At 38.6% G+C, this 13,209-nt stretch overlaps 1 protein-coding gene across 1 annotated transcript in view; it reads right to left on the bottom strand.

Annotated features, from left to right (window-relative positions):
- ELP4 (elongator acetyltransferase complex subunit 4) overlaps positions 1 to 13,209 on the bottom strand; it is a 204,774-nt gene that overhangs the window by 186,234 nt on the left and 5,331 nt on the right. Inside the window, exon 2 of the mRNA XM_037040441.1 lies at positions 10,433 to 10,468. Within this exon, the coding sequence (XP_036896336.1) occupies positions 10,433 to 10,468 (36 nt within the window). The remainder of the gene's footprint in view (positions 1 to 10,432; positions 10,469 to 13,209) is intronic.

Here is a 13,209-nt window from a genome sequence, read left to right as displayed (position 1 = left end):
CCTTACAAAGACAAACCCGAGCATCGTGCCACTTCCCTATTTAACACCTTTCAGTGGTTTCTCACTGCTCAACTATATTAGACACATATTGCATATAATAGTGAAACTTAGTAGTAGCCAATAAAAAAACACTGGGCGATTTCTCATTAGTGAGGAGTGACAATAAGCAACTAAACTAAATGGCAGAGTTCCTCTTTTTTCTATCTATCTCTAAAATGAAGAAGGTTTTGACTTTTTTCTTATCTCCATACAGTCCCTACTGATCTCATGTATACTCATAGCTTACATTACTACCTCTAGTCAGTTGTCATACTGCATCTTAACCTTGGACTATTGCCTACATTACTTGGCCTTTTGGCTAGCTTACTCCCTTAAATTCTCCCAGACCCAGAACAGGTGGCCCCATTTTTTGGAGAAGCTTTTCCCAAGGCTGGGTGAGATGATCACAGTGGTCTGAAGCATCGTGTTAACTCCTATAGTAGCAGTTAATATACATGAGTGAAATTTTCTCACCAAGCTACAAGATCTCAGGGCAGAGAATGCTTCTTATTGGTAAAACCCTAGTCCTGGGCACATAGTATACCATCTAGTAAATATTAGTAGAATTAATTCAGGAAAAGAACAACAAACAAAAATCTATCTTTGTCTTGCAAGTCAGCCAGATCTACTGTGGTTTGCTGAAAGCACACCCTAACCCAGGCACACACACCATGATAGCTGTGAACTCCGTGTTTTTCAAAGACTCCAATATGAGGCACAAAAAATAATTGGAGAAACATCACCTAGTTAGGGATTGTCAAGCTAAAAATTGCCAATTTTGTGAAACAGATTTTGAGGTTGTAAAATACGCATTTAACGAATCTATTTGGTGAATCCCCATAACACTGGGCGAGCAGGAATGATAACGATGTGACGGAACTGCCAACAAGCAAATGCAGTCTGGCTGGAATTAACAGTCCAGTTCCTAGGTCGGGAGATGACTGTCCTCATGTCTCTAGTGGTCGCCTAGACTGACAGTAATAGACTTCATCTGGGTATTTACACAAACTGATGTATCTTCAGAAAGGTTTGGCCAGGGTGGTAAAGGGACTTACGAGCACGAGAAATGAGATATTTAGTTGGAAGGAAAAGAGACCCACGGGATGCAACGGAGCTGTCCTCACGTATTTGATAGGCTGTCATATGGAAATGGAATTACCCTTGCTCATTAGGCCCCCAAGGGGCAGGATGAAGCCCAGAGGAGAGAAAGAACAGGAGTAGGCTTGTTTCCCTATTTCAGGATCCGAATGAGCTGCTCCTATCATTCCCCTGAGACTGTTCTCAAAGTCAGCAATGACTTCCTGATTATCCAATTTCTTGGACACTTTTAAATCTTCATCGTACTTCATTTATTTAATGTAGTTATTAGCGTGGACAATTTTCTTGTTGGAAGTGCACGTTCCGTCCCAACCCATAGGCCCTGTTAAGACACTTCTTGCTCTCAGTTTTGCTGTTTCTTTAGCCAATCTTTATTCTATATGTGTAAACAGTTTATATACAGCACTCAGTTCTTTAGTATAAAAACATGAAGTGGTTTTATTTCTTTTTTCCAGTCATTACTTTCCACGATGCTGTGAAAATCTTCCTTTTCTCATCTCTTAATGACATCTACAGCTGATTCCTTGATTTTCTCACCACTGGTTCCAATGACCAAAACTCAGAATATACAACTTCACATTTAATAGTCAAATATACAACTTTAACATTTAATGCAAAGCTTTTCTTCCACCCAAAGTGCAGACTATGCGTGTGGCTTGAAGGTCTCAATGTGGCAGAGGAGGTCTAAGGGGGAAAAAGCTCTAAAGTACCTCTTCCCCCACGCTGTCTCTCCAAGTCCCAGTTATGTAATTGGGAAAGCGGGAGAGGGGAAAAGCAGTGGAAATCAACCTACATAACTAGCTCTCTGCTGTAGGCAGAGAGATGTCCACAGCCTCACTCTGATGTGGTCTAGTCAAACCTGCTGCTTGTAGCCTATGGAGTTGTGCTGGTTTCCACGCACGTGATCCGTGAGGTTTTCGTGGGTAGTGCTCTGTTTCATTCTGGTCCCATCTGCCACTAAAACACCATTCGAAGGGGCAGAATGTGGGGTTTTGAGGGGCTGGCCTATTCATATTCAATTTCGTCTCTGGAAATGTTAGTTATCACTATCATTATTTCAGATGTTTACACCATTTTTTCGAGCAGGCCTCCTCTCCCCTTTCTGCATCAGACTTGGGAAGCACAACACGTACTACTCACTAGGAGACTTGCAGGTTCAGAAGTTCAGTAAGCAATCCACTGGGAAACGAAAATGCCAGTCTGTGTTTTGCAAGCATCCTCAACATCTATGACTAATGTTCTTGGAGTTGTACCCTCCTACTTGATTGAGTGAGGGGTCACTTTTTACTACCAATGCTGCACTCCTGCTCCTTCCAATCCTTGCTGTGTTGCCTGGTAAGGCAGTGATGGTGGTAGAATTATGAGGAAGCAGCCGTGCTAGTTCACTGGGCCGGCAAAGAGGTACCTAACTCCAATTGTGGGAAAGGGGGAACTAAAACCTTTGTCTTCTTTTCCTCACGCTGGGCTAGTCCTCGATCCTGAGGAACTCAATATCCTACTAAAAACAGTAAGTAACTAATCTCATTGACCAGGAACTATGTTAAACAGTGCAAGGCACTTCTCATGCATTAGCTCATTTAATCCTCATAATAACTTTAGAAGATCAATGTTATTAATCTCTATCTTATAGGTAAAGAAACTAAGGCACAGAGAATGTTAGCAGCTTGTTTAAGGTGATAGGGCTAGGAAACAGCAGAAGCATGATCTCAATCTGGGCATCTGAGTCCAGAGGCTAGGACCTTAACCTCTTTCATGGGCTTGTTTCTCCTTTATCTATCTCTTAAATAATAGTGTACCCAGGCTTTAGATTTTTGGCTTGCTTTCCCTTTAACTATGGTTGTTCTTAGACTCATTTGGAGTCCCAGATCACTCTAAGAATCTGGTGCAAGTTATATATGCTACTCTAAAAATACACACAGCCATACACAAATCTGCATGTAATATCAGGGAATTAAGAGATCCATTAAAGTTTGTCTCAAGGGTCTCATAAACCTGGGCATTCTAATACATGCATATAATTTCATCCAAAAATATGTTTTAAAAGACATTAGTTAAATAATATGAGACATGCCAAGCATTTTTCTCTAGCCTAAATTTATTATCCAAATATTCAACTGCCTACTAGGTAGAACTACTTGGAACATAAAGTTCATTAGTTTGAATTGCACTTACTACTTTACCTCAGTATCTGTTCATTCTCCTCCTTTCCTGACTTACCTAATGGTATTAACTCCAACTTTCTGAGTCCTGAAATCTGGGGACCATTCTACCTCCTGTCTCTCTATCCCCCACACATTTTTATAGCAGAGAAATAGAAATCAATCAAAAGTGTAGGGAAATGGCATTTCATATCAGAGTAGTGTAAGTACAGTAAAACAATTACAGTATAATATATATAATAAAATGCAGAAATAGAAAGTTAGGCAGTGTAGTTATCCCGTCAAAATATGGTAGTATATTTGTGATTAAAGTTTTAAAAGTGTAGTAGCAAACATCATCTCATGTTTAGATCAGGACAATGGGTATTTCCATCAATTCAAGTTTTCACTTTATTCCTGCAGTATAGCCTCCATAATATGTCTTTACGCTCAAAATACTCCACGACTGCCTCTATCTTACTACTATAAATAGCTTTTAACCCTGGCTGGTGTGGCTCAGTGGATTGAGTGCTGGCCTGAGAATCAAAGGGTCACCAGTTTGATTCCCAGTCAGGGCATATACCTGGGTTGTGGGTCAAGTCCCTAGTAGGGGACTATACATTGATGTTTCTCTCCATCTCTTTCTTCCTCCCTTCCCCTCTCTAAAAATAATAAATAATAATAAATAATAAATAAATAAATCTTTAAAAATAATTTCTGACTTCCGGCTGAGATGGAAACATAGGTGGTAACACTGTGCTTCCTTGCACAACCAAATTTCAGAACAACAAAGATTTAGAAACAAAAACACAACCAGAACAGACAAAAAATTGAACTGTATGGAAGTCCAACAACGAACCGTTCATCCAGACCGGTAAGAGGGGCAGAGTCAACGGCTGGTGGAGAGGGGTCGTGGCAGGAATATGTGGTGGTTGGCGGTCCTAGGAGTGGGGAGGAAACGAGCAGACTCAGTGAGGGTGCAAGGTGGTTGGCTGACCGTGGTCACACTTTCACGTGCAGATAAACCAGGCAAAAAACAGGCAGTGAGACAGACCCGGAGACCCAGGGCCCCAGCAACGGGAAATAAAGCCTAAAAGCACTGACTGTAAACACTTGTGGGGGTTGAGGTGCCAGGAGAGATTCCCAGCCTCACAGGAGAGTTCACTGGAGAGACCCACAGGGTCCCAGGATGTAAGCAAGCCCACCCACCCAGGAACCAACACCAGAAGGGCCCAATTTGCTTGTGGGAAGTGGCAGAGAGGACTGAAATCTGAGAGAGAGCAGAGCAAGCACCACTGTTCCCTCTCTGACTCTGTCCCCACCTACAGCGTCATAACCCAGTGACTGGGTTGCCCTACCCTGGTGAACACCTAAGGCTCTGCCCCTCATACTTACCAGGTACGAACAGGCCAAAAAATTATGGCTCAAATGGAAGAACAAATCAAAGCCCCAGAACCAATACTTTTAAGTGACCGAGAGATAGCCAACCTATCAGATGCACAATTCAAAACACTGGTGATCAGGATGCTTACAGACCTGGTTCATTTTGGTTGCAAATTAGATTTAAAAATGAAGGCTACCCTAAATGAAATGAAGTAAAATGCACAGGGAACCAAAGTGATGGAAAGAAAACTGGGGCTCAAATCAATGGAGTGGACCAGAAGGAAGAAACAAATAACCAAATAGAAAAGAAGGAAGAAACAAAGATGTCCCAGGAACTTCCAGGACATCTTTAAACATTCAACATCCGAACCATAGCAGTACCAGAAGGGGAAAAGGAACAGCAACAAGTGGCAAACTTATTTGAATAAATAATAAAGCAGAACTTCCCCGATCTGGCAAGGAAATAGACATCCAGGAAGTCCAGGAAGCTCAGAGAGTCCCAAAGAAGGTAGACCCAAGGAAGAACACACCAAGGCACATCATAATTACATTACCCAAGATTAAAATGAAGGGGAGAATTCTAGAAGCAGCAAGAGATAAGGAGACAGTCACCTACAAAGGAGTTCCCATCAGACTGTCAGCTGATTTCTCAAAAGAGACTTTACAGGCAAGAAGGAGCTGGAAAGAAGTATTCCAAGGAAGGAAAGGCAAGGACCTACATCCAACATTGCTCTATTCAGCAAAGCTTTCATTTAGAATGGGAGGGCAGATAAAGTGCTTCTCAGATAAGCTCAAGTTCAAGGAGTTCATCATCACCAAGCCCTTAATTTATGAAATGTTAAAGGGACTTATCTAAGAAAAAGAAGATAAAAATATGAGCAGTGAAAGGACAGCAAACTCATAGTTATTAACAACTACACCTAAAACAAAAGCAAATTAAGTGGACAGCTAGATCAGGAGTGGAGCCACAGAAATGGAGATCACATGGAGGGTTAGCAACAGGGGAGTGGGAGGAGGAGAGGGGGGGAGAAGGTACAGAGAATAAGTAACACAGACCATAGGTAGAAAATAGACAGGGGGAGGGCAAGAATAGTATGGGAAATGTAGAAGCTAAAGAACTTATGACACATGGACATGAACTAAAGCGGGGGAATGTGGGTGGGAGACTGTGTGTGGGGTGGAGGGGAATGAAGCAGGGGAAACAGAACAACTGTAATGGCATAACCAATAAAATATATTTAAAAACTAGTTTCTGACCAGGCTTTCAAATGACTAATTAATTCATGCACCCATTTATTTACTGTACCCTTACATGTTTCCCATGATCACAGAGCTTACAGTCTATTGAATAAGATATATGACCAGGTATTGTATGCACCATGATAAGGAAAAGAACACTCTATGCCTGGCTGGTATGGCTCAGTAGATTGAGTGCTAGCCTTCAAACCAAACAGTCATCAGTCTGAATCCCAGTCAGGGCACATGCCTGGGTGGCAGGCCAGGTCCCCAGTAGGCAGTACGTGAGAGGCAACCACCCACTGATGTTTCTGTCCCTCTCTTTCTCCCTCCCTTCCCCTCTCTTTAAATACAAATAAATAAAACCTTAAAAAATACTATAGAAGTATGCAGAAGGAATACTAAGTAAATGTGAGGAGAAGAAAAGCAACAGTTAAGGAAGACGTTCTGGAAGACATACCTAAGTGGAGACCAAAAGAATGATTCAGAGTTAGGAAAAGAGGAAAAATGACGCAGAAAGAAAGGCCTGAAGCAAAGGCCTGAAGAGAGGTAAGAGGTTGGGGCTGGGTTGGAATTAAAAGCTTGAGGGAAGAGGTGGGAGGATGGGAAAAGATAGGCTAAAGTGAATCGGCCATGCAGATCATTAAAGGCCTTACAGTCTATGTTAAGGAGCTTGGGCCTCACCTTAAGTAGAGAACAACAGAGAGCACAGAAAGGTTTTAAGCAAGTATATATCATGGTCTGAGTTTCATATCAGAAAGTTCATCTGGCTGCAGTAAAAAAATGGACTGAAGCAAAGGAACATAAGGGAGAACTTAAGCCTTGTCCATACCTTATAGCTGCCTAAATATCTGTGCATTATATATGTACCGTTCATAGTTATTTCATGTGCCGTAACATCCAGTTAAAGTCCACAATGGGCAAAACCAAAATTTCCACTACCTAACAGTGTTAAGCACACTGTAAATGCTTCAGTACTTCAGAACAAAAGGTCAGTGGCTTTATACTTTCTGCACTTATACAAGTCTATCTTATTTCAGCCTTTTAACAAGTTCCTGGTATTCATGCCGTCATGTATTTCCTGTCCTTGAGTGTGGGTAGAACCTGTGACTGGCTCCTAACCAAGAGAACAGGGCATGTTAAAAATGACAGGGATGCCATTTTTGCTACATGAGACTACAACATCTGCCTTGCTGAGAGATGTTCTCCCTCACTAGTTCCAGAGAAAAAAGACACCATTCTGTGACCTGCCCTTGCAGTACAGCCTCCCGTTGACAACCAGCAAGGACCCGAATTGCAGACAACAGCACATGAGCTCCGAAGCAGACCCTCCGAGGCCGAGCGTTCGGATGAGAACCCAGCCCTGGCAGACACCTTAACTGCTGGCTTGCAAAGGACCCAGCTAGCTGTGCCTGGACTCCTGACCCGTAGGAACTGTCAGATAATAAATGTGTGCTGTCTTTAAGCTGCTAAGTTTGCAGTAATACTGTTATACACCAATAGATAAGTGGTATAAAAGTGCAATCATAAGTAGTTCTGATTGTTTACTACCATACTTTATCTTTTTCTGGAACTAAAATTATATAATTAATAGAGATTATAGAGATTGTAGAGATTATAGAGATTGTAGAGATTAATTTAAAAATAATGCATTCTTAAATGTCACATAACTTGTATTTTAATTACCAACAAATTCTGAAGCTTTATGATGCTCAGTATTTCTACAAACAGATAAAGATCTTTTTTAAAAACAACTGTGCAAACGCTATGCCATTCCTTCGCTTTTGACACTTTTCAGGTGTTCCACATTTACCCATGCACCCGAATGTCAGAAAACAGTTTAAATTTAACAAAAGTCTCAACGCCCATTCCAGTCCTAGAGAATAAAACATGTTTTCAAAAAAAGTCTACCTTTGATTTTCAAGGTAAATGTAGGCATCCCTTAGTGCTTCAATTTACGCCTCAGAGAATGGCCTTTTATGCGTCATTTTAACTTATCCCGTTGTACTCAGAAGGTCTACTGTGCACCTACCTGGGGTTTCCTGGCAGTGCTCACTATCTCTAGTGTCCATAGTAGTGTAAATACACTACTCTGCAATCCCAAACTCACGAGCATGTACACATTTACATGTGAGCAGAACTGTCTTGGTTAATAAGTAATGTATTTCAAGAGAAAATGGTTAAAATTGAAAATCCATAGTAAAAATTTATTAATGCAAATCATCTTCATGTTTACATTTTCTTTTTTGGAATTAAAAAAAATCTTTGAGTGATAAGCAATATAGTCATGCCTTAAGCTCCTAACCACTGATGTTAATCTCTATATTTAGTTTATGTTTAGAATTTTTAATTTTTTTTAATTTTCACCTGAAGACATGCTTACTGATTTTTATGGCAGGAGAAAGGGAGGGAGATACAGAAGGAGGGAAACATCAATCAGTTCCTGACTGGGAATCAAACCCAGTGGCCTTTCAGTTTACAGGATGATGCTCCAACCAACTGAGCCACAGTAGGCAGGGAAAACTATTTATTTCTTAAGGCAGATTTCATCCACTGTACAAGTCGTATTGACTTGGGAATGAAAAGCAGAGAACCCAGAAGACTCCATCTACTAATCTAATCTTACAAAGAAATGCAAAAATGCTTATAAAGTTTGTGTTAAGGTTTTATAAATAAGCTAATGATGAAAAAACTAAATATTCCCAAGTTATGCATATTTAAAAAATTATACATATAGAAGTTCCTAGTAGAGCATACATAATACTGAAAAGATTCAAAGAAACAGCTCTAAATAAAGACTTTAAAGGCAAGGCCTTTGCTTTATAACTTATATCCTTTTATTTAATCATTAATTTAACAAATAGTTATTGAATACCTAGCATAATGTTTTGGTAAACTGACATTTCATCAAGAATATATTTTTAAAGTAATCTGTTACTGTGTTTCAGTTATGCTTGAGTTTATTCCTCATTGCCTACCTATTACAGAAGAAATCTCCTTAGCCAGATCACTAAGCCCTCTAGGAAAGCGCTCTGTTTCCATGTAACTGCAGACAACAAAGTCACGAGGCTTTCTGACCCTAATAACAAGGATCTCTTTTCCTTCAGCTTTTAGTAACATGGACCTCACTTCCTTTTTGCCTTCATTGGCAGCATCCTTAAAGTACAAGTTTCTATTAAAAGTCTGTTTATAGTGATTTAGACTTTCTCTAATATGCTCCTCATAATCCTTCTAGGCTTTGCCCATTGCCTGGTTCCAAAGCCACCCCCATTTTTTAAGGTATTTGTAATGGAAGCACTCATTTCCAAGGTACCAAAATCTGTTATGAAATAACTTTGTTAATGTGTGCAGAAGATGATGGCCTACTTATAAAATTCAAGTGACTCTATGAACTATACAAAAGCTGCTGTTATAGATTGATGTACAAAAATTAATGGCATTTCCCTGTATCAGCTAGAACCAAAGATAAAATGTAATAATAATAAACAGATCTATCCCCTGGCTGGTGTTGCTCAGTGGATTGAGTTCCAGCCTGTGAACTAAGAGGTTGCCAGTTCGATTCCCAATCAGGGCACATGCCTGGATTGCAGGCTGGGTCCCCAGTTAGGGGCATATGAGAGGCCGCCAACCGATGTATCTCTCACACAGTGATTTTCTCTCCCTCTCTTCCCCTCTAAAATATAAATTAGTTTTACATATATATATGTGTGTGTGTGTATATTCAAAAGTGAGGGTAAACTGTTATTCTCATAACTGCTGACTGAAGTATAAAATGGTATAACCTTTTCAGAAAGGAATTTAATAATGTCTCACACAATTTAACATGCCTCACTCAAACAAATCTATGTTTAGAAATTTAGAGGATTTGAGGTAAAAAAATAGCTATTTTCAAATATGTTAAGAGTGTCATGTCTAAAAATAAAAAAAAAGAGTGTCAAGTGAAGGAGTAGATATTATATCAGAGCGCAAAACTAGGGACAAAAAGCTGTTTCAGGTAGATGAATTAAACACTATGGAAAAGTGACTGGTAGCTAGATGGGAGCTTTGATTATGTAACTGCCAAGGTTTATTTCAATACCAAGATTCTCTACTCTAAACTAAAAAAATAAGACAAATAGGATTATGAATGTATATTTAAATAAAAACCATTGTATCTTTGAAGGTGAACAAAAATATGATTTATCACTCTATTACTTTTCTTTCAACAAAAAGACAATGATAAAAATCTGAGATATATAAAATGGACTTATTATCAAATCAACTTCCCAAATATCAATTGGCATTAACTTTAGTCTTCTTTTAAAAAATGGAAGACAATTCCCTGTGAATATTTTTAAATTGTAAGAGCTGCACTATGAGATATACTTGCCTAATTTATTTCAAGTTTAATTTAAATTAAAATAAGGCAATTCCTCTTTATTTTACCTTAATTCTCGCAGTTATTTTCAGAATAAGAAAACCCTCCAAAATCATTATATACAACAAAATCATTATATACAAAAATGACCAGGAAGAGCAAGTATGTGTCCTATACGAACCGATCAGAAGAACTGTTCCAACAGCCAAACCTCCTCCTGAAATAAAACAAAACCAAGAATAATTAATTAATTTGCATTTTCACATTACTTTTAGCATAAAAGTTAAGCCTTAAAAAGGACAGGTTTCCAATAACTTTAAAATTGCTGTTGAAAACAACATTTTAATTACCTTTGCAATACTTTGCTTAAGGTGCTATTATGAAATAATTATATATTATATGTAATTACACTCTACACATTACAATTACTTTCATAATATCCTGTATAAGCCTCCATTCTCCTGTGATGGGACCATGCAGCATTCAACATAACTGTGGTTAACCATTCTAATAATATTTAGCAATTAATAAATTAACTCAGTAGCCAAGACCTAAATGTGCACAGTAACTTAACTACTATAGGAGTATAACAAAGAAAATAAAGGTTATTATACTAGAAACTCCCTATTTATCCTCAACTCTAATAAGCCTTGGAGAGAAAAACCTTTGATAATTAAGTGATTCTTTTTTCATTATGAATAATATACACAAAGACTGGACATGTTCTATGCTTAGAATTTAAAATAAACATTTTTTTGTTATTTCAAACAAAAATGTCACAACCACAAAAATAAATTTTCAATACTACTAGGGCATGTTCTTTTAAATATCATGAACATGTAATTCAATAATGAGTAATCAAAAATCAATTTAAAATCAAGCTTTAAGAAACCAGAAGCACACCAGATACAATGTTCGACTATTTTGTTTGAAAACATTTGTAAAGTATTATTTGTAATTAATGTCACAAACACAAGTTCACTTTAAAGCAAAAATATGGAATGTACTTAAAGTATAATTTCAAAAAAAACTACTCACTGTTCCAGGGGGGCAGAGGCAGAGGGGGAAGTGGGGGACAAGTAGTGACAGAAGACTTGACTCGGGGTGGTGAGCACACAGTACCATGAACAGATGCTGTTACAGAACTGTACACTTGAAACCCCTGTAATTTCATTAACCAATGTCACCCCAATCAACTCAATTTAAATAAAAAAAACACGGGCTTTGGGGTCCTAACTCGTAATCTCATCACTAGTTTCCTGTTTTGGGCAGTTAATATAGCTCTTGACGCTTCTGCGTTCTGAGCTGCAAAATGGCCTTATCATACTAACACACAAGAAAGCTCATGCCTGAGAAGAGTCAGGATTGTGTTAGGAATTCATTTGCTGTAGACCACACTGGTCCCCAGCCCTGAGGTACCAAGATAGGGGACCTGTCACAGAGCCCACCAGTGCACCAAGCACTGTCTGCAGGCAGAACAGATGTGTCTCACCTGTACATGTCTAAATAGTCTTCAAATGTACTCATACACAAATACTGTTATAATAGAATACACATTGAAAGAAAAAGAAATGACTCAACATCGTTGGACAATTGAAGACAAGGTCATTAGAATGTTTTGGTGTTTTGCAGGGGCAGGAAGCACACAATTATCAAAGAAACATTAGAACACTAAAAAGAAATACACCCCCAAGCTTTTTTTTAAAAATGATTTTATTTATTTATTTTTAGGGAGAGGGAAGGGGAAAGAGAGACAGAAACATCAATGTGTGGTTGCCTCTTGTGCCCATACTGGGACCTGGCCCACAATCTAGGTGTGTGCCCTGACTGGGAATCGAACAGGTGACCCTCTGGTTCACAGGCTGGCACCCAATCCACTGAATCACACCAGCCAGGGTCCCCCAAAAGTTTTGTACTGAAAAATGTTTCATAGAAAAACAGTATGAAAAGTTCCTTGGATAAAGTTTATTTTTTGCTTTGTAAGTAGCATAAATGTTACACTTTCGAAGAATTTTAAACCTGGTAACGTACATGTCACATAGAATACAATGTAATATTTGGCAACTTTATAACCATAGTACAACATTCCTAATTGATATACAGAGGAAAACAATAAAAAAAGAAACCAGTACCTTTAAATATTTTTATGTTTAATTGGATTTGTTATAGGACTAAATATATAGCATTTACTTTCATACTTAGATAAGTTCCTTCATTGTACCAGTTAAAGCCATACATAGGATAACTTCCAATGCTCTTCAAATTAAAAGTTTAATATAAACTGAAGTATATATGATAAGAACAGCCATAAAGGATCAGAACGAAAGGTTTCCTTTGGGACAAGATTAGGTGAAATGCATATCTGTACACTCCGTGCTACATACAAACTACATGTAGACATACCACTAACTTTTTAATCCATTTGGAACATTTCAAATTACACTTTCCAAGTCCTTCTTTCCCCACTTTCCTCGAAAGGCAGAAATAAACATTTACCTACCTAATCACTGTTTTGTGTATATTTAAGGAGATGAAATATAAACATAAACAGACACTGCAGAGTCTAGTCTTAAGCAGGTACTATGAAAAATAGTTGTCTTTTTTCCTTAAACTATTTCTCATAGGAAGGATGTAGATTTAAATAAAACTTTCCCGGGTCTACATTCATGTCTTCTCAAATTTGGGATTTACATAAACACCTGAGGCTTGGTGTAAAGGAATACTTAGAGAATTAACGACACTCTGTGAATGTCATTCACGGTGGGATGATGAGAACAGACCCAGGAGCAGTTTCCCGGTCCAATGCAGTGAGCCTAGTTCAGGTGTGCAGCCCAGGGAGGTGCTCAGCGAGTGCTACCCTGACCATTCTGGCAATTTTCTGATTAGAATGAATCACTGAAAGCATGTTGTTGCTTTACAAAAGATGATCACCTTAACAGTAAATCAGGCCATGCTACA

The sequence above is a fragment of the Sturnira hondurensis genome, unplaced genomic scaffold (genome assembly GCF_014824575.4).
Source record: "Sturnira hondurensis isolate 20B ecotype Veracruz unplaced genomic scaffold, ASM1482457v3 Scaffold0002638, whole genome shotgun sequence".
In the NCBI taxonomy this organism is placed as follows: Eukaryota; Metazoa; Chordata; class Mammalia; order Chiroptera; family Phyllostomidae; genus Sturnira; species Sturnira hondurensis.
The sequence above is the reverse complement of the archived record's forward strand: the minus strand, read 5'-3'. Positions and strand labels throughout refer to the sequence as shown.